Raw genomic sequence first — 22,394 nt, 5'->3', positions numbered from 1 at the left:
AGTTTAATCCCAAAATTTAAACCTTTTATAGCAAATTATCACCTGTTCAAACTCAGAAATATTCCTGGAGTATTAATCTAAATGTCTGAACATTATATATCCTTCTTCTTATTATTTTCTTGCCTGATGGAAGCTGTGGGCGCTTTGACCCAGCGCAGGTCCTTCTCCTCCAGAGGATCAGGCTGTGATCAGCTGCGCTGGTTTGATGTCAGAGTATAAAACGAGTCATCAGCTCGGATCTCCGTTCAGCCACAAGGAGCCACAACTCTGGAAAACATCTGGGCTTCATGCGGATCGACTGCGACTTCCTCCCAGATGTTAAAACATCCGGATCGACATTTATTCTCCAACATTTTCTGCCTCTTTCAGCGCGATCGCAGTTAGAAATTTACTTTGTGGAATGAAAAAAAAAAAAAAAAAAAAAAATTAATAATAATAATTAATTAATTTAGAATGGAAAAGATATATGGAATTCTGGTTCTACATTTTTCCAGCCGAACGCGAATAAAAAAGAAACAATGAAGACGAGTTTCTCTGTTTCTCTGACCGGATGGCAGCATCAGTGGGGGAAGTAAAAGTGGAAGAAGTGATGGAGCTTTTGGGACCGACTCAGCCGGTGAACGCCTCCAATGACAGCTCCGTCTCTCTCCTACCTGAGAGCGCGGAGAGCCTCGCCTATCAGGTCTCTCTGGCGGCCGTCCTGTCGGTCATCACGCTGGCCACCACGCTCTCCAACGCCTTCGTCATCGCAACCATTTCCCAATCGAAGAAGCTGCAAACTCCGGCGAACTTTCTGATCGCGTCCCTGGCGGTCACCGACCTCCTGGTGTCCATCCTGGTGATGCCCATCTGCGTCCTGTACACGGTCATCCACAGCTGGACGCTCGGCCAGATCGTCTGCGACATCTGGCTCTCCTCCGACATAACCTGCTGCACCGCGTCCATCCTGCATCTGTGCGTAATTGCGCTGGATAGGTACTGGGCCATCACGGATGCGGTGGAGTACTCCAAAAAGCGCACGCCGGGACGCGCGGTCGGGATGGTGGCCACCGCCTGGGTCATCGCCATCTCCATCTCCCTGCCGCCTCTCTTCTGGAGGCAGGTGAAGGCGGAGGAGCTGACCAGCTGCAGCGTCAACACGGACCACATCTTTTACACCATCTACTCCACCTTCGGGGCGTTTTACATCCCCACCCTGCTGCTCATCGTGCTGTACGGGAGGATTTACGTGGAGGCCCGGAAGCGCATTCTGAGACAGTCTCCAAAAAAGGTCGGGAAGAGACTGACCTCTGCGCACCTGGTCACCAACTCTCCCGGATCCGTGGCGTCCACGACGTCGCTGCACGCGAGGCACGACACTCCGTCCAGCGACACCGGGTCGTCGACCAGCGAGAACCAGGTGAAAGTCACGGTGTCCGACGCGCTTTTGGAGAAAAAGCGCATCTCCGCGGCCAGGGAGCGAAAAGCCACCAAGACTCTGGGGATCATCCTCGGCGCCTACATCGTCTGCTGGCTTCCGTTTTTCATTTACACGCTGCTGGTGGCCACATGTGAGACATGTTTGAACCCCGAGCTGTTCGACTTCTTCACCTGGTTGGGATACCTGAACTCTCTGATCAACCCCATCATTTACACCATGTCCAACGAGGATTTCAAGAAGGCTTTCCAGAAACTGGTGCGCTTCAGATGCTGCAGGTCCTGAACTGATCCTCCAAACTAAACGTTTTTGTTGTATATGTATAAAAAACAAAACATTTCTTGCCATTTCGTCCTTAACTGTTTCCATTTCGTACCTGTAAACTGACATGGCATCACGGATCCGTCTATTTCTCGGAGTAATTCAATATTTTGATGATTCATGGAGATAACACGTCATTCAAAAAAGCTCCAAGTAATTCAATAAAATTCTACAGGACCATTCCAATTCTACTTATTTTGACTATTTGATGGTTATTTCACCATTTCTTGTCTTTTTTTGTTATTTATTTTTGTGTATGGAAGCAGGAAGTCACTCGAGGTCAAGATCTGTTTTATTTTATTTAAAATATTGAGAATAGCAAGAAAGAGGATTAGGGGCACAAAAAATGAAATCTGATTTACTAATAAATTTTTTAACTTTTTTCTCAGCATTTAGATGTCAAATTTGGATCTTAATCTCAGAATTCTTAGTTTAATCTAAAAATTTTGACTTTTTGAAACTGAATTTTGAAATTTTTCTCAGAATTCTGACAGAATTTTGATCTTGATCTCAGAGTTTGACTTAAATCTCCAAATTTTGACTTTAATCTAAAAATTCTGACTTTTATCTCCAAATTTTGGTGTGGAATTTAGAATTTTTTAGACCAAATTTTTGACTTTTGGAGAAAAACTTGTGAGATGTAAGTGAGGTTTTTATTGCAGTGCTCAAATCCTCTTTGTAGAATGGAGAAGTGATTAACTTACACATGGAGTTTTTCCATTTTTATAACCTTTTATCACTTTGAATAATTAAAATAATAAACTGTAGCCAAGAATACCCTCATGGACATGAAACTGTTTATTGAGAAATATGGAGTGGAAGAAGGAAGGGAGGAAATGACAACAGGCGGATGAGGGACTGAAACAACGACACATTATGACCCCTATGAAACCTCCTGCTGCCTTTATTTCAGTCACATTGTCATATTTATTTAAATGTGTGCAACACAAAATCATTAGTTTGGATGAAACTGTGCAGCACATATTTCATTATTTATGACCTTGTTCAGGTTTAGTTACAAGAGGAATGGAAATAAAATGTGAATCATAGAGAAAAAAACCTTGTAATTTACAGTCGTATGATAAAATGTTGGATAATCTATTTTAATCTGTCATGAATTTGAGCAAATGGAAGTGAAAGTTGCTTTTCTGTGTAGAAATGAGTCACTATCTTCAGTCTGTGTGAATTTGGACCAGATCTGATTTTCAGTCCAGATCAGGAAGATTCTGAAACATTTATTTTAATTAAATGTTCAAACAAAGATCAATCATCAATCAATCTGTTCCTCCACACTAACAGGATTCATGTCATCATTTATTTATTTTTTTGCACATGCTGCTGATCGATCCTGAATTTTATTTCTCATATTGATCATTGATTGGATGAACTCAGATTGATTGAGAAAAACATGTTCTGTGTTTTTGGCTCAATGAAACAGATTTATTTTAATTCAACGTTTATTAATGTCTCAAGAAACGCATCGATCAACCAGCTCCAGCTTTCCTCAAAATATGATTAGCTGATTTTGATATTTTTTTAATCTGATCCAAAACTGCCCACTTTCATGCATCACAAAATGTATTGATGAGCTTTAATACGTTTGTATTTGTCAAATTCAACAAGGTGCATAACAGTGATGCTGAATGAACGTTTAATCTGAGATATTGATCACTGATTGGTGCTAATCGCAGGAAGAACTGGTTCATTTTGATCTTTTTCAGAGTGATTGATGCCTTTTAAACCTGAAAACATCCTGTCACGGTTAAAGTAATCCAGAGGTTACATTTGTTTTGCTCCCGATCACAGCCTGATGTTCTGCTCCACTCAGTGATCATCTGGTTAGAAAATGGAGAGAAATAAAAGTCCTGCAGGCTGCAGCAGGAAAACATTCACATAAAATCGATGTCAAGCAAAAGAAGAAACACTTCATCTGATATTTGCCAAGCTGAGAGCCATGATGACTTCAGTTCTGCTGCACCAACACCTCCTGTTGTACTGAGCATGTGTGAACCTGTATGTAAAACCTTACAGCTGAAGGGAAGTGCAATAGAAAACAATGTTTTTCTTTACTCAAAAACTAAATATTGTGGTGCAAATTTGTGAAATAAAAGCTTTTTAATGTCTGTGAATGAGAGATTTCTGCCCTCAGAAAAATAAAAATGATGGCAAAAATCCTACTGAGCAACGTTTTGTGGCTCTAAATGCTTTGGGAAAATATGAAGAATGAAAACAGGAGATTTCATTTTCATACTGTTTGGTTTCTCCACCCTCTTCCAGTCCGTCTCATTTCTCTGCTCGGCTCCCTCTGGGAGGAGCACACATCTATTTGATCAGCAGCTGTCAGATATCACTGAGATATGATGGTGGGAAAAACTCTTCTGCCCTCATAATGTCAGCAAAGGCATAAACACAGCCCTCCCCGCAGGCGTCTGTTCTGTTTGAGAATTTTAATATGCATGAAATATTTGAACAAAGCTCTTCCTCAGAGAACTAGTCTGCAGAGAAAGGATGGGAAATGGAACAGCTGATGCAGAATTTGAATTTTTCCTCCAATAATTGTTATGATTTTGTGTTTAACAAGATTAATGATGCAAAATGTTCAGGTTTTCATAAGTTCTGATTTAAAAAAAGCATCAAAACGAAGAAAAGATTAAAGTAAAGCAGAGACTGAAAAGAGAAAATCCAACTCTTTCTAAATGTCCATGTGCAGAAAGTTACAGAAAATACAGATTCAAGTCTCACTAAGGAACTTTGGTCTGGTTTCTATTCCAAACAAAGAAACAAAACTAACTTTTCAGAAAACACATAAAAACTTCTTTTAGGTCAATAATATTGATGAAAAGGTTCTGGCAGAGAATCTAATATTAATCAACATTCAGGGATTATTTATTTAAATTAACATCCTATTATTGAAACATTACTTCTAAGTTAGTTTTGTTTTATTTCAAGTACTAAACTAATTTCACCAGAAACTAGACGAGATTATTGTCTTGAAATAATTATTTTGTTGTTGCAGGAAACAGTTGATGTTCTTGTGCAAAATGTTCATTTTTTATGACATAAAACAAATTTTCATTTAAAGAACAGATTAAAAATGCAGCAAAGACAAGAAAAGATGAACATAAAACAGAGATTAGACAAAGAAAATCCTGACTTAAAGTTTCCCTTAAAGAGCTATTTATAAATGTTCCTGGGCAGAATAACTAGATTTATAGAACATGTACCAAAAAAAGAAAGTGCACCCTCTCCAAACTTTATCAATCAGACGACAGCAGAGAACAATTTGAACATTTTAACAGATTTTTATTGGTAATTCTTACACTGATGTTAAAAAGTATTTGCACCCTCCTACATTTCTTTTGTTTTTGTTTTATTGTCAAACTAAAATGTTTCAGATCAAACAGATTTTAATATTGCAGATACACTTCAAAAACAAAAGAAATTCCAACATGTTTTCCACGTTCCGACAGAACCAGCACTTTTCCATCGATATTAAAAGAAGCTCTTAGATCTTGGTGAAACTTTAGTTTTATCTTGTTTCTAGTGCACTAAGATATTTTTTGTACTAGATGGAAATTACTTGTTAAGATTTTGAGTTTTTGCAGTGCAGCCATCTGTAGTGCCAGAGTTCAGTCGGCCAGAATGGGACTCCATACATCAGGCGTTTGGGGAAAATATCCAACTTTGTTAAACAAAATGAGAACTCATAAATATGTGTGTTATCAGAAATGATACCTTTGCTCTTCAGTCGTGCAGCAGCAGGACAATTTTCCAGCGCATGAGTCACCCGGAGGAAACCGAATCATTTTTTATTCTCAGTAAAGGGTTTGTGATTTACTGAATGACTCATGTGCAGCAGCTGCAGAGCACATCATCTGATTATTCAAACACAACCATTGCATCGTGCAATAATCATATCGCTTTGCTTATTTATTTTGATCATCTGAAGGACAACACTTACCGAGGCCAAACACATCGATGACGAAGCTGTAAAATATGAATTTATCGCATGTAGTTTGGTTAGCAGCTTCATTGTTTCACCCTTTCTGATTAGAGAAGGTTTAAAACATTCAGCACCTGGAAAATGGAGGCCACCTGCTCTTAAAGACGATCCTGGGCTGGGTGGTTAGTAAACGCAGCAGATCATCTATCAGACGGCTGCAAAACAACGAAACGCCACATCTGATGGTAACTTTCAGTAATCTTTTATCTAACAGCATCCAACTTCATAGATTCCTGACGGAAATGTACGTTTTAAATCGATCCTCCACACCTTTCAGATTATGAACATCTTGACTGCAAACCTATAGCAGCCCTAATAGATTAAAGTTTACATAATTAATATGATTCTAGTGACAATCTATTGGTAGGATAGAGTGAAGCCAGTAAGTGGCTCGTTTATGGCCACTGACAGCTTCCTGGATTTTATCACTTGTGTGTGTTGCAGCCTAGTCTTCAGTAGTGTGTGTTATTTTCTTACAGCATCTCAGCGGCCATATAGTGTTTAAAGGTTCACAGCACTTTGCATTCGTTTCTCCTCCAGCTCACCTACACGTCTAATAACACACCGCTCCGTTCCACAGCAGGAACTTCAGCCACAACAATAACTGGCCTTGCAAAAGGAGTTATTGAATTTTTTTCTGCGTTTGCTCACCTTGAAACTGCAAACTTCATTGTGTTTCAGTGGGAATTTATGATTGAAAAGCAAAAAGAAAATGACACACATGTTTTCAAATAATTCAACAGCAAAACATCTGAAAAGCCTGAAGCCAGTTTTCTGTTTGTTTTCTGTTTGTTTTCTGTTTGTTTTCTGTTTGTTTTCTGTCCTCCTGAATAACGTTTTGTAGAAATGGCTGCTGCAGCTGCTGGTCTTCGTGCTGCAGCTGCTGCAGCTGCTGTTGTCATTTACATATCTGGGAATCATCATGCATCACGGGGAAGTGGCATATTCCCATTATTTGTAGCGTTACTCTGCCAATAATTTAGTTCCAGTTTAGTTTCTCTTCCATCTGTTTGTTTCCTACTTGGTTCCTGGAAAACTGGAAACAGGATTTATTTTGACTTTCTGTTGGAGAGAAATTTATTCTAGATCCTCCAGAGGAAACATGGCGTCACAGCTCCCGAAATACATATTTAACTTTGAGGCCAAATATTTAGTTAAATATTTAATTTGAAAGCTAAATATTTAGTTAAAAAAAAAAAAAACCACGAAACATTTAAGAATGTAAGAAAAACCAAACTACATATTCACTAAATATTAATTGTTCATTTGAATTTAAATGTCTAGTTTACTAACTAAACATTTGGCTCAGATATAAACATTTAGTTGGGAACTAAATATTTAGTTTGTAAACAAAAATTGTAGTTTACAAACTAGTTCAGACTTTTGGTTAGGAACTAAATATTTATCTTGCACAATTAATATTTAATTCACATACCAAATATTTTGTTCAAAAACTGAATAAACTAAGAATTTATAAATGTTTTGTTTAGAAACTAAATATTTAGTTTTCAAATTAAATATTTAATTTAGAAACTAAATCTCAGACTAAAATGTTTAATTAAGAAGATAATTATTTACGTTTCAAACAAAACATTTAGCTTGTGGATTAAATATTTAGTTTGGACGTCTGATATTTATAAATGTATGAAATTTTGAAATTTTGCTGTTAGTATTTGACTGTAACTTTACAGACGGCGCCTCATGACTGCAGCAGCTCAGACTGGAAACAGACGAACCACAAAACAAACTAATCATCTGATGTGTGATGGGAACAAAAACTGCTGGCAGTCAGACGTGTTGTTTTCTGCTGACATTTGAGCTCAAAGGTCAGGCCCACTGAACTTTATGTTTCCGTTGGGAGGCAGACATTAACAGGAGTGACTGTTGCTCTCCATTAGCTTCACTTTTTCACTGCCTTAATTACCTCAATCTGTGCATTTTATTTAGAAATGGGGCCCTGAAGGTTTCACTCTGTTGTTTGAAGTGTTGAGTCGACCAGCTGCCATCATCTTCACCACGTTTCATGCTTCAAACGCTCCAACCAAGAAACCTCAGATCAATGAGCAGAATAACGGCAGACATGTCGACTTAACATCTGCGCTCCCAAAGCCCTGTGAGAGATCGGCCGGGTCCAGAAGGACCCGACTGGAACCGACCCAGTTCGTCAGCAGGAAGCAGGTCAGTGGAGGATGACGTCGACTTTACATCCTGCAACATCTCAACTGGCAGAAAACACAACAGTTTGTTGCTTTTTGTTGGGTTAAAAATACAAAGTTTTAGATTGGAAACAAGCAAAAAAGCAGCCAAGTTAGGAGACCAGTTATTCTTACATTATTACAAATTTATTCTTACATTATTACAAATTTATTCTTACATTATTACAAATTTATTCACATATTATCACAAATTTATTCACATATTATTACAAATTTATTCACATATTATTACAAATTTATTCTTATATTATTACAACTTTATTCACATATTATTACAACTTTATTCTCATATTATTACAAATTTATTCTCATATTATTACAAATTTATTCTTATATTATTACAACTTTATTCTCATATTATTACAAGTTTATTACTGTATTATCATTTTATTGTCATTTTATTACAACTGTATTCTTATATTATTAATTTTTATTATTGTTTCACTCTTGTGTGTACGTATTAATTTGTTTTATTTTGTAAGCAGGTTGCTGTGCAGTCTTCTGTCCAGGTCCCTCTTGAAAATGAAATCTAGATCTTAAAGTGGTTTACCTGGTTAAAGAAGGGAAATAATAAGAATAACATTTTATTCTCTTTCTGTTACTTCTTTATTCTTGGTATAATTACAACTATATGAGATTTTATTCTCATATTAATACAACTTTACTGTTATTTTATCCTCATATTATTATGTTTTCATTCTCCAAGTTATTGTTGTATCATTTAGACTTCATTCTGAAATAATTACAACTTCATTTTCTCTTTACTTTATTCTCACATTAATGCAACTTTTAGAGTGAGATAATGGCTGAAGAAGGAGAAAAAAACCAAAGTGAATTTGATAAAAGCACTTTTTAATTCCTCAAATTATAATAACTGGCTGTTTTTGGGGAAGGCTTCAGAAATGTTCCTGGACTCTCAGCTCCATTAAACCTTTATAGAAATTGTGGCGCCAGCCGAACCAAACAACGTCCACCTCCTCCACCTCCAAATTACAGCCATCATCACGGAGCGAGTAGGAGGAGGATGCAGACGAGTTTATTTACCGAGCGTGCTGCTTTCCACTTTCAGCTGCTTATCCAGGTCACCTTCCTCTCCTTTCAAGACACAGACAAGTTTTCAGCAGATGCCAAACCTGAGGATGAAGTAAATACTAAAAACAAAAATTCAAGCCCTGATTTGGTTGTTTCTTCAACTAAACACATTTAATGTCTTCGTAGTAATTGGTTTGACATGATTTCAGCATGTTGTCCATGTTATCACCTAAATGAATTGTTGCAGGCCGGTGAAGTGACGGTGAAACCCGATTGAATCAATTTGGTTCTTCTCTAATCTACAAGGTGGAGGTTTCACTCTGCCTGTCTCAGGTTACAAAGAGAGAAAGCTAAGTTTAATCTGAGGCTATTTTCATAAAACTGATCTCTCTTTGTGGAAAATTACTATGCTAGGATGGATTTGAAATGATTGACAGGTTTCATTTTATCATCTGGATGTTTCCATGAATAAGAAAGTGCATAATGGTCAGAATTTTAAATTCAGCAGAGCAGAGTCTCTTTAAACTAAAAGGGGCAATCTGGTCTTTGAGGAGCTTCAGCAGCTCATTTTCAGGTTTTAAAATTCTCCTTTTAAACGTTTTTGTACTTCAATTTGGGTCTCAACTGCTTCTAAAAACTGTTTGTTTCTCCACGAGCTTAAAAAAACTCATCCAGCAGTATTTTGGCAATAAATTAATATTTTTGGTGTATGGAAAATGAGCTGTTTCAAAAACTTTTGGAATATAATCAGACTTTCACCTAGTAACCGCAGCAAAGCCTGGCCTGTTACCTAGCAACCCAAGTGAAGCGCCACGATGTTGGGACAGCTGGTTTTCAAATTCAATTCAAAAATGCTTGATCACAAAAATGAAACAAAATATTGTTGCATTTCATATTATTTCAAAATTTGTCGAAGATTTATTGCTACATGCGCTGTACAATGGCTGCTGGAAAAGACAAGTGTGTTGTTGTTGACGGGATCTTATCTTGTTATGTTTTATAGACATATCTAAGTTTATTAATGTAAGAAAACCACAAATTTCAGTTTTTTCAGTCAGTCTTGAATGCAGCATGTTGTGAAAAATTTTACGTTTTGAAAAGACAATCAGCCCTTCGGACAAGGGAAAATGGCCGCCAATCATTTTATCCAGAAACCACTTACTGCGTTCTTGTTGGTTGTGCAGGAGGCTCCACTTCTGCTTTTCAAAGATGTGCTGTTAAATAATTGCACGTCTGTTCGCAGCCATTTTCAGGTGCGATTGTGAAGGTTGAACTGGGGGTTTGGCCAGCAGCTTATTTGGATTTAAAGTGGCAAAACGCCCAAAAACAGCTGAAAATAGACAGAACTGAGCAGAAAATCTTTTTATTTAAGAATGATTTTTTGCAAAAAATGTATGAACATGTTTTGTTTCACCCAAATTCTGATCTATTCAAGGAAGCATGACAGATAACCTCCGAAATCTGACCTACTTCATGTGAAAGGAAGCCCAAAATCAGCAGGAACAGGAACACAAATCGCCAATTTTATGGCATTCTTAGATAAATCTATGCTGCTGTGTTACATAATTTGATTGGCAGGTCAGTCTCTAAATTTAAGTCATGTTCTCATGAATGCCTCTTTAGTTTAAATGTGTCAGAGGTTTTCATGCTGCCTCCATCATGCTGCTGAAACAGGTGAGGATTACCAGCAGGAGCAGAAAAGCATCCCTGATGTTCAGTCGGTTGACCTGACCTCCTTCTCCTGTTTGTTTCTCCGCCATATGCAGCAGCTTTCTTCCAAGTTTGTTTCTCCACTTCTTCCTTTCATGTCTGTTTAACATGCTCTTCTCCTTTTCCTTTCCCACGTCCGTAGTTCCCCTGCTGTCTTTCCTGAGCATTCATCTTTTCCAAGGGGATGATGTGAAACAAGTCGGCAGAGAACATGATAATCTGCACTTTTTGACCAGAAACAGGAGTTTTGGCTGTTTTTTCCTTGTTCCAGACTTTATTTTCCCCTGAGCTCAGGTGTTCTGCCTCCAGGAGGTGTTCTCCAGCACCTCGCCTGGAGAACAAAGACAGAACGGATCATTCTCGCTACCTTCACTGCAAAAATATTTCCAAGTCCTTTTGGTTAAGTTTCTAGTGCAAATACCTCAGTGCACTTAAAAAAAGACTCAAACTAACTCAAGTAAATTTTCAACAACTATATGGGGTTATTTTCAGTCAATATTTCCTTAATATTGATGGAAAAGTTTTAGTTCCACTGGCAGGTTTTTAAATTTAGAACTAGACTTTATTCCCATAAGTGAAATAATCTGCCAGTGGATCGAGTAGTTTTTATTAATTTAAAGAAATTATTGTAAGAAATTTACACTGGAAACTAGACTAAGAATACTTGGTAAGATTTCAGTTTTTGCAGTGTAGCTTCACCATTAATGAAATGCTATGTTGTTGCATTTTAGGCAATAAAATGTACATTTTCTTACTTACAAAAGGAATTTAATAATTTTGTATTTGCATCTTTTAATGAAGTTCTAATTTTATTTAAAAATTGCTTAAATTAAAAACTTGGAGAATATTACAACTTTTTTTCTATCTGATTAATCCAATCAGGATAATCAGTTACTAAAATAATCGTTAGTTGCAGCCCTAAATTTTTTACAGTGCTCACCAACTTGTTACAAATTTTAGTGATCAAAAAGTCCCTTTATTTTTCTGAAAATCTCTATTTTCCCTGCTTCTAGTGTATTTTGCTGTAGATGATATATTTAGGAATAAGATGTTTATTTCTGAATGCTTTCTTTTATTCCTTGCTCATTAGGTTTAGTTTTGCTGGTTTATGTCGAGTTTTATAGCTTGTCCTTAAGCCTACATTAATTTTATTTTTCTAAATTTATGTTTCCTCTGTCATGTTCTTCTAGTGTTGTCTTGGTTTTCTTTTTATTATCTTTAGATTCATTGTTGCTGATTGTTTATTTCCTTAGTGGTATTCTTCTTGTACATTTGTATTAGTTTTCTTAGATTATCTGAACAAATTTTCATCTACTCTTCCTTGCAAAATTGTTTTACTTCAGCTCCAGTGAAGGATTTTCTGTTTAAATCAATTTAACACGTGAAGCATCTCAGTCAGGTTTGTTCCCAGACTTTGAAATGCCTGCATATTCCATATTATATTTATTTTTCTGAACTATTCAGAAGTAGATTGCTGTTATGTATTGCATGATTGTCCAGCTCCACAACTGTGCTTGAATTTAGGATTAAAATGATCGCCAGACATTGTCTTTCAGGATTTTCCATTTATAGAAAATGGTTTAGATTAGGGATTAAATCAATTAGTTGACTTACTGTTAATTAATACTAATTGTTGGTTAATATTAACCGACAATTTATTTTATTAAATACAATAAACCTTTTAATTTAATCTAATAAAATAACGTAATTTTATTAGATTAAAATTCGATAAAATTGATAAAATTGGCCTTAGTAGAAAAAACGTCCAGTAAGACCGTCCCATCTTTTAGTGTTGTAGTTTGGCCTCCATCCAGCAGAGGGCGGGGCTAGCCATTTAATCAGATCCATCAATACAGAAACAAAGATGGCGGCTAAAACAAAACCGTAAAGAGAAGCGGTCAAAACAGAGTTCAGTGTTGGAGGTGAAAGTTGGATGTAAAAGAAACTTAATGCGGCTCAGTTTTGAAATAAAAACTCTCGACATTCAAATAAATAGCGCTTCATTCAGCCGAGCTGCGTGACGAAGCAGCGGGAACTTCTCAGTTAAAAATTATGGATTTGCTACGAAGGCGAGGATGTGATCACAGAAAAGCAGAACTGAGAAAAATTGTAGATGATGGAAAAACCCATGATACCAATAAGTAAAGTTGATTTTGTCGCAAGTTGATGCGCTTCCTTCAAGAGCAACCAGAGACGGTTCTTCTGTATGAACATCTCACGGTAAGTGTCTCAGTTTACTGTTTATATCTTTTATTTGACTATTTGGTTATGTTTCAGTTTAATAATGTGGGAAATTTATATAACACTTTGAGACAAGACAACTTAATTTTTTAAATCAATATCAAACTTAGTCAATCTATGGTCATTTTTAAAGAGCCACCATTTTATTTCTGTTCTTAGGTTAAAACTAAGAAAAAACATAAAACATTTACAAAAATAGGATTGATGCATTTTCTTCAATTGGATGTTGAAGTTTGTGGGAAATGTAAAAAAACAAAACAAAACAAAAAACCAACACTTAGTTTCAGTGACGTGCGGTGAGGTTCATAGCTGGTGAGGCACTGACGTCATCAGAATCAGATTTGCAAATAGATGCATAGATTGACAGCAGTTTACAGGTTATGTTTCACTTCTGCATCCTTACTCATACAAACTGTAGCTCACAAAACACACATATTATCTCCTGCTTCGATTGAAAGTCCACTTGAGAAAACTTTTTTAGTGTTGTAATGTAGTCATCCATGTCGAAAGTCGGGATAAGCGAGAGGAAAAAAATCACTATCTCTATTATAATCTATCGCTGCACTTGACTTGCTTCCCGAATCGTTTAGCCTAGCTCGCTGTCACTTACTCGGCAGTTGAGGAGTGAACAAGACGAACGTCTGGGATCTTGAGCGCCCCCTGCCATGAGGCAAGAGAACTGCCTGCCTCACCTCGAACCTGTTCTCTGCCGTTTATAATCGCTCATTACACGAAACACGTTACACAAACACAGTTGGTGACAAAAAGCACTGTACATTATATACATAAGCTAAATTATTGGAAATAAGTTCACATATTAAATTAGTTTAAACCATTTTATTGACGCCGTACAGCAACATGCTCTCTCCGCTTAGCAGCCAGCGCAGAGCCAGGGGTTGCGCAATCCAAGGTGAGGCAGAGCTCGCTGCTGCCTCACCGGCATCGCTTCCAAGCATTTGAATGGGAAAATAAGAAAATTCAGCGATTTTGAACAAATAAAAATCGAAATTGGTGAAGCTACATGAAAAATAAATATTTTTTAGTACAAACCACCGGATGAATATAACAATTTAAATTACTTTATGATTATATATTTTCTTTCTTTCCATGCTGGCTGGTGAGGCACTGCCTCACCAGCCTCCCCTGACCGCACGTCACTGCTTAGTTTACAATAACTTTACCCAAATATTAAGATCCGTTGTGGAAGCTCCAAAGAGCCACTTATCAAAAGTTTCTACTTTGCTTTACTTTACAGCTGGTAGTCTTTAGGAAACAGGGCCCACCTTAAATCCCCGGCAGGATTCAGAAATCCTCTGTTAGCAGAGTTAAAACTCAGCTTCATTAGCATGTTGTTGAGGTAAATATGCTCTTTGACCAAAGGATATCAGGCTGTGTTGAACCTGTTTGTGCAAGCCCTGATCTGCATAATAGCTTATGCAACCTCTGCTGCTGGTGCCAAGTTGCAGGATGATGTGAGCAAAAGGCACTTAGCACACTGACAGTGACACTTTTGCTGCTCAATGTCTATTAGATCACAGCGATAATCAGCCCTGAGTGGATTTTCCCAGAGACCTGTAAGTGATGTATGACGGCTAACGTGACTCAGATTTTAGATCTCTAACCCTGCATGTCCTCTGCTTTCCAGAGCCTGGAAGAAAATAGTTTGGTAAAGATAGCACTTTTAAACCTCTTAGTAAGATGTTTGTATTTCTTGTTTTTTAAATTGTTTTATTTGGAAACTCTCCAACGGTCAGCAGGGTAGCAACTAGTATAGTTTAATGGTGAATGTTGGGTTATTTTAATGGAGTCAGAAGCTCATAAAATGTAACAATAAGAGCTAATTATACTGGAAAGCTTGAAGGCTGATGATGGTTTTGTCAGATGCATTTGAATTTGCATAAACAAGGCCGATTTTATGTCACCACCCTAAAACTCAACGTCTTTAAACAGAATTTTACCTGAACAAACAGAAAGAAACGTAGCTGTGAAGTCTAATTTTCACAAATCTCTACAACTAATCTTGAACTGATTTGTTAAATTTATTTCCTAATCTTTACCTTCAAACTGCGGACTGGAAGCTTAGCGGAGACCTGATGTGTGACTCCGACTGTAATCCTGAAGGATTGAGGTCAGAAACTGGTCAGGTTTACTGGAACAGTCGGGCTTGACGATCAACGACACAGAGGGGTTTTTAAAGCTCCTTGCTCTTTACGGTTCATCCGCACTGCAAAAACAGAAAATCTAGTTCATAATGAAAATATCTTAGTAAACTTGGAATAAAACAAAGCCAGGTTACTTTTTCAGCAAGATAAAGGAGCTTGTTTTAAGTGAATAATTCCTATATTTTGGTTAAATGGTTTCATTGATAGATTTTTTTCAATTAAACAAATACATCTTCCCTTGTTATAACTGAAATAATCTGCCAGTGGATTATTTCAGTACTTTTTTGTCAATATTAAGGAATTATTGAATTATTGACTTAAACTAGCTCCGATATATTACTAAAAAAAGCTACATGTTTAGTTTAGTCTTAATTCAAATGTACTAAGACATTTGCACAAGAAATCAGACCAAAAGTACTTGATATGTTGTTTTGTTTTTGCATAGAAACATAATACATTTCATAGCATTCCTTTTTTGCCTTACCTGTTCAACTGTAGACAAACCATGCAGCATTTTATTGAAATAAACTGAAGAAAACTTTACGGATTCATAAAATGACTGAAGTTGTAATTAAAACACTGAGTTAGCTGAAAAGCCAGACGAGGGTCCAGAAGGTAACTAACAGGATGAGAGCGAAGGGCCACGTGGCCCAGCAGGGATTACGAGCCGCAACAAGAAGTAAAGAGATTAGACCGAAAACACAGCCTGCTTTTTTAACCTCGTCCCTGTCGGCGCCCCGACAGCGCAGAAGGAAACCCCAGACCCAAACTTCTCTCCGAACCCGGACTCCCCTTCCTCCTCCCTCACTCCCTCCTGCTCCGTCCGTCCATGCAGCCAGTTCTGCAGCCGGACCGGGAGCAGAGCAGTGTGCCTGATGGGAAACGCCGCCGCCTCCTGATGGACTTGGCATCAAGAGAATCTGGAAGTTTCTGTTGTTTGACACCTTTTCTTCACACATGAGCACGTTGGAAGTGATAGAGACAAAATTCAGCCCATCATGCTTTTAAAGTCAGGAGTATTTCTCACCTTGTGTCTGTTTACTCTGCAGGCGAGTCGAATCAAAGGTAAGTAGAAAGACAGAGACTCTGACACTGTAAAAACACAAAACCTTGCCAAGTATTTTTCTCTAGTTTCTTCTGCAAATCTCTTAATACACTTAAAATAAGACAAAACCAACTTACAAGAAACTTTTCTGCTACATATAGGAGCTTTTTAAGTCAATAAATCCTTAATCTTGATTAAAAAAAAGTTGTCACTTAGTTTTTACATTTTCTCTTTTTTCTGAGTTTAAACAGTAAAACGTTTTTATCAATACAAAGTAAATATTGACTGAATACAAATGTCTATATCTTACTGAAAGGTTACTTTCAAGTTTTTACATTTAAATAGTGAAAACTAAAATATTTGAACAAGAAACTGGACAGGAAGAGTTGGTAGGATTTAGTGTGTTTTACTTTTTGAGCTGCTTTTCGTTTGTGATTGAATGGCAGCCCAGTCCAGGCGTGTTTGTGTCAATAAATAGTAGGTAAACATCACAAGTCCAAAATGTCAGCTCCATCTTAGGGAGATATTAGATTTTTGGATGTGAAGCAAATGTCAAACAGCTCGCTATCAGTTTTTAAGGTCATGAACATTTTCCGTCAATCACATGAGAGTTGTTCACCAGGATGGAGAGTTTTAGCAGAGCAAAATGTTTTCTGTTTTTCTCGCTCGGTACGATGTGCCCCGTGGTGAGCTCATTATCCGAAAGCAAACAAAGGCCATTTTGTTCTCAATGTTGCGGGACGCTAATCTTTTCTGGCTTGTAGTTCTCCAGTGGGGCCTTTTCCACTCGCCAACAGTCCCTCCTCCTGCGCCTCGTGTCACTGCATGTGGGCGACCGCCGCCAGCTTAGAGAGACCAGAAGGAGTCCTGGTGCTTTATGGTGCTAGAAATGATTTGTGGAAGGGACTCAGCTGACCGACTGTAAGCAGGTGGACATTGTCTTAAAGGTGACCTATCATGCTTCTGGAACGGGTTAGGATGCCTCTGTGGACTTCACTAAACATCTTTGTTACGTTTTTGGCACAAAATCATTCTTGGATAATGAGATTTTAGTTTGCTCAGTTCTGCCCGATTCGAGCTCCTTTCAGAATAAGTTGTTTTAGGGCCTCTTGTCACTTTTCATTTTTGTAATTATACAACCATACATCTTTGAAAAGCAGAAGTAGAGCCTCATGCACAACCAGCAGGAACCCAGCGAGTGGTTTCTGGATAGAAAGCCAACAAATAAACATTTGTCTTTTCCAGCAGCCATTGTACAGGTCAGACAGTGGTAAAACCAGCTGACCAAACGTGCTGGAGCTCAGCTTGGGTTGCTAGGTAACAGGACTTTCTAGGTGAGGAACAATATTTGCTGCTTTGATGTGTTACAATCCAGAGGTTTTTGAACCGACTCATTTTCCACATACCAAAAAAACATGAACTTATTACCAAAAACAACTGGGTGATATTTTTTATTTTAGCTCTTGGGTTGTTTTGAGAGCAGCAGCAGATTCCAAAGGGAAGTAAAAAAGAAATGTGATATAATATAATATAATACATCTGCAGCTGACTTGAAACCAGATCAATAAATATTATTTTTCTATGAATCTACCCAGCCAATTCAATAATATTAAGCTGCATAAAATCATGTTTATTTGTATTTGACCTGAATGTTAAAGTTCGGTCTTTAAAACACACATCTAACAAAACTCCTGTGATTCTGGTTTAGCGTTTGGGTTTCATGAGGAGAAATTGTTTAAAACGTTTCTTTAACAGTAAAGTCAAAGTTAAGGAATTCAAATATGTTTTCTTCACCTACAGACATGGAGAAATAAAACAAGAAATATGTAACATAATTAAAATATAGATATGTTTTACATTCTGTAATATGAAATGTAAGGAATTTAATTGTACAGAATGTAAGGATTCCTTACAGGACTCATAAAAAATAAAATCCTCACATTTTGTAAGGATTTTACAGAATGTAAAAGATTAGAATTATGTACAAACTGAAACAGTCCGAAAAATTGCTAACAGATAAAGAAAATATGTATAAAATCTTCTGTTACTGAGGAGTGAAAAGGGAAAGCTGATTCAGGAGGGCTGAGCGATGATGCACCCAAACATAATTTATTTTTATTAGCTTAGAGAATAGGCTGATATGATGAACTCCAGAAATACTGCGCCTGAGCAAAATTTAATTGAGGAGACAGAGATTGCCTTCAGTCTAAATCTAATTTAATTCAGTTCATTTTATTGGAATCTGCTAAAGCAGTTAAATTCAGTTCCTGACGGTTGATCTGAAATGTTTTCCATCAGAGGAAGCCCAGCAGATTGCATGATTCTCAGACCTTCAGCAATCCCTCCTTCTGAGGAAGCATGTGGCGACAGTGGATTGCATTAAGACACTAAACAGCTTTTCATTTGATAGAAAATAGAGGTGCAGTAAAAAATAATCAAATCACAATTCCTGGTGCTGGGGATTCTGAATTGATTCAAAATCAATTTTAAAATGACTTTAAATTGTGCTGGAATACTGAACATCACTCAGACTCTGTGTTTTGACTCATTCTTTGATATTTTTTATTTAAGTAAAAACCAGGCAGCTAAGCTAAGCTAAGCTAACACTGGTAGGTTAAGTTACGGATGTTTATGACCAAACCGACTTTTGTTGAAATGTAAAATAAGTTTCTAGTGCAAATGTCCCAGTGCACTTAAAATAAGACAAAACTAACTTACAGGTAACTTTCAGCAAAATGGTAGAGCTTGTTTTTAGTCAGTAATAATTGCAGAAAAATGTTCCAGTTCCATTAGCAGATTATTTTCACAGATTATTTCCACAATAATCTGCTAATGGAACTGGAACATTTTCTTCATTAATGAATTATTGTCTTCAACAAGCTCCTGCATGTTGTTCTAAATTAGTTTTGTCTTATTTTTAAGTTAGTTACTACACTTAAAAGTGAAAAATGTTTTTGAAATCCAGTGTCTTAATCTGCCAGCTCAACTGTGACAGAGATGTAATTCTGTTATTTACACTCACCTGTTCCTTTGGTTTGTCTTCAGCCGTCTCTCAGTTTCCTAATCCAGTGATGATAGTTTATTTGGGTGCTAACCCTAACCCTCCACTCTGTGTTTTGGGGCTCATAAATCCTGGCTTATTGTCTTAAGAAGTCCTGGAAGATTTGCCAGCTGGCGTCACAATCAGGCCTTTCTTCTAAAATTATTCAGCAAGGCTGCCGGCTCACACATTTAGGATCATCATGCTGCCTTTTGTTACGCTGCAAAATTACTGTGTTGAACAGCAGAAGCTCTGGCAGAGCATCTACAGGTAAACAAATAGCTTTTTTATTTTTAGGAAGTTTAATCTGTAATTCAGGCTGCATCATGTGAAGCATCTCTCTGACAATCAGCTCTTCATTTGACACGCTGCTTTCATTTCCCCTTCTTTGTCTTCTTCCCTAGAAATCACAAAATCTCACCAAGTATTTTAGTTATTAGTGCAAATATCTCAGAAGACTTGAAATAAGGAAACAAGTAACTTTTCAGCAGGATATAGGAGATTTCTTTAGCTAAATAATTTAATACTGAGAAGAAATACAAGTTCCACTGAGATTATTTCACTTGTGACAAGATATTTTACCATCAAATAAACAATAATTGGTTTATTTTGACTTTCTGTAGTTTTCTGCACCGAATGTCTTTGGTACTTTTTCTCTCAGTCAATTCCTTTGGTTGTAACATCCATCCATCATCCATCCATCATCCATCCATCATCCACCATACAACAGCAGCAGATCTTTAATGTATTGTGGTGCTAAACCATTCAGTGATTTATAAACTAACAACAGTATTTTAAAGTCTATTCTTTGAGCTACAGGGAGCCAGTGGAGAGACTTTAAAACTGGTGTTATGTGCTCTATCTTCCTGGTTTTAGTGAGAACTCCAGCAGCAGCATTCTGGATCAGCTGCAGCTGTTTGATTGATTTGTTGGACAGACCTGTGAAGACGCTGTTACAATAATCAATACGACTGAAGATAAACACATGGATGAGTTTCTCTAGATCTGGCTGAGACATTAGTCCTTTAATCCTGGAAATGTTCTTCAGGTGATAGAAGGCCGACTTTGTAACTGTCTTTATGTGGCTCTGAATGTTCAGGTCAGAGTCCATCACTACTCCCAGGTTTGCTGGTTTTTAGTTGATTGCTTATGCTGATGAAACACAGGAAGCAGCAGAGAGTAGCACTGCTCAGCAAACACCGTAAGTCACTTTGTTGGATTAACTGTGGAGCAAATTAAATACTTACAGACAGTGAGCCTTGGCTGACCCGATCCTGACGCTAACAAAGGTTAATGTTTTAATACTCACTCCTGTAATTTAATTTTAGTTTAAACTTAATTTATTTCACGTCATAAAGAAAAGACAAAGAGACAAAAGCAGCATTGAGACGTTAAAGTTCCCACAAACAGTGAATCTTCTTTAAAGCCTGTATTTATATTTTTACTGTTTCGCGCTTTGAGAGGAAAATGGCGGCTGAATGTTTTAACCCAGTTCTGATGTAAACAGAAACCAAGCACAGGTTCTCCAACATGCTGTTTGCCTGATGATTAACGTCAGATTGATCCACGCTCACATGAGAAAAACCAACCCAGAGCCCAAATCTTTTCTTTTGCCACTTTTCCTGTTTTGTACATTTTTGGATCTAATTTCTTTATGCAGACGGTTTGGGTTTAATTATGGTGCAACTCGGCAACATGTTACCAAAAGATTCGACCACAAGGCGATACGGGGAAAAAGTCCGTCTGAAAAACAGCCAGGAGCTCCGGAGGAACTCAGTGTTCCAGCATTTTTGCTGTTTTCTGGAAGTTTGTTCCAGATTAGAGGAGCGTAGAAGCTGAAGGCAGTTTCTCCATGTTTGGTTCTGGTTCTAGAACCAGAAGACCTGAGAGGCCTGGAATAGTTTGGAATAGTTTTCTGGCTGGTTACCTGCTGGTCCGGATCGTCAGTCAAACCTCCCTCACTGCAAAAATCACAATTCAAACATACTTTATTTATCTGAATGTCTCATTAATTCTGATTCTTCAAAGAGTTTGTGAAGATGGTGTGGCTGTAGGCAGTGGTTGGTTTTTAAATAAGATCAGTTTCACATATCAGCCGATCACTGATCTCCCAAAAATAAGGAAATTGGAGCTGATTTGTTTGGTTCACCTGTAGACTGAAAGGTTGATAAAACATTTTACTTGTTACGAGACATTTTCCCCATCGGTGGAATAATCTGCCAGTGGAACTGGTGCTTTTCATTAATATTAAGGAATTACTGATAGAAGATACAAATAGAAGCTATTTGTTAGTTAATTTGCCTGATTTCAAGTGAACGAAGATATTTGCAATAGAAACTAACCAAAAATACTTTGTTAGATTTAGTTTTTGCAGTGAACCAAATAAGACTCTGTTAGAGTTGCAAATATCACATGATTATTTGAAACAAGACAACTTTTAGATCACTGTAGGAGCATTTTATTTCTCTTTTTAGGATTTAAATTAAAGATAATTGTTTTTATTTTTTTAAAAAGCACATTGATTGAATAGATCTGAAAACAAGTTTCTGGTACTTTTTGTGTCATTCTTTGTGGATTTTCAATGCAGAAAAACTTCCTTTGTTATATAAAAATGCTAATTGGTTTCCAGCTGGAAGGTCAAAGAGCACATGGGATAAACCAACAGCAATAAGAAATCTCCATTCCAGTAGATAAAATAATACCAAAAATGTTCCAGAAAGACTTTGCCCAAAGTTCACTTTGTGTTTACTTTGTAATTCCACCAATTATCCTCAGATAACTGTCAGGAACATGGCAGCCTGTTCAGGATAACCACTGTTTGCTGTAATTGTCCTGTGATTTGTTCAAACATTCCTGCCTCCTCTTTTGTCTCTCCTCCTGCAGAACTGGGTGACATAAACTTTTCAGGGCTCAGAGACGTGAAGTACCGGCATTTTCTGGAAGCTTCCCGACCCGTCAGGCATGCGACCGACGTCCGACCCGAGCAGGACGGACAGCGGGTGAAGAGGTCCGCCGCCCACTCCACAGGCGTCAAAGTGTGTCCCCAGGAGACGATGAAAACCGTCATTGGCAGCCACCGCGCCTACTACAAACTGAGAGGTGGATCCACTGATTGTTCAAATGAATTTTATAGAAAATCTCCACCTGGCTGCTCAAAATAACACATTATAAAGCATTTTTATGATTTTATGATTTATGATCAACTCA

The 22,394-nt window shown here is 37.4% G+C and overlaps 2 protein-coding genes and 1 long non-coding RNA gene across 6 annotated transcripts in view; 2 read left to right on the top strand and 1 right to left on the bottom strand.

The window, feature by feature from the left end:
* Positions 1–225: 225 nt before the first annotated feature.
* On the top strand, positions 226–3,867 carry htr1b (5-hydroxytryptamine (serotonin) receptor 1B). The gene has a single exon (XM_044142429.1). The coding sequence runs from the start codon at positions 551–553 to the stop codon at positions 1,700–1,702; it is 1,152 nt and encodes a 383-aa protein (XP_043998364.1). The 5' UTR covers positions 226–550; the 3' UTR covers positions 1,703–3,867.
* A 6,618-nt stretch (positions 3,868–10,485) lies between these two features.
* LOC122845891 lies at positions 10,486–16,102 on the bottom strand. Its single transcript, XR_006373154.1, has 3 exons — positions 15,587–16,102; positions 14,998–15,164; positions 10,486–11,030 (listed from the first exon to the last, which is right to left on the bottom strand). It is a non-coding gene; the product is annotated as an uncharacterized LOC122845891 (long non-coding RNA).
* Positions 12,559–22,394, top strand: part of impg1b (interphotoreceptor matrix proteoglycan 1b) — a 35,755-nt gene continuing 25,919 nt past the window's right edge. For 3 of the 4 annotated variants that reach the window (XM_044142425.1, XM_044142427.1, XM_044142428.1), the window contains exons 1-2: positions 12,559–12,919; positions 22,071–22,286. In XM_044142425.1, coding sequence (XP_043998360.1) covers positions 22,241–22,286 — 46 coding nt within the window. In that variant the 5' untranslated portion in view covers positions 12,559–12,919; positions 22,071–22,240. Of the gene's footprint in view, positions 12,920–14,433; positions 14,515–22,070; positions 22,287–22,394 lie in introns of those variants that run through there. The other variant, XM_044142426.1, reaches the window with a different exon arrangement.

Source organism: Gambusia affinis, linkage group LG16, assembly GCF_019740435.1.
Source record: "Gambusia affinis linkage group LG16, SWU_Gaff_1.0, whole genome shotgun sequence".
Classification (NCBI taxonomy): domain Eukaryota; kingdom Metazoa; phylum Chordata; class Actinopteri; order Cyprinodontiformes; family Poeciliidae; genus Gambusia; species Gambusia affinis.
Note: the sequence above shows the minus strand (reverse complement) of the source record. Positions and strands in the feature narration are given on the sequence as shown.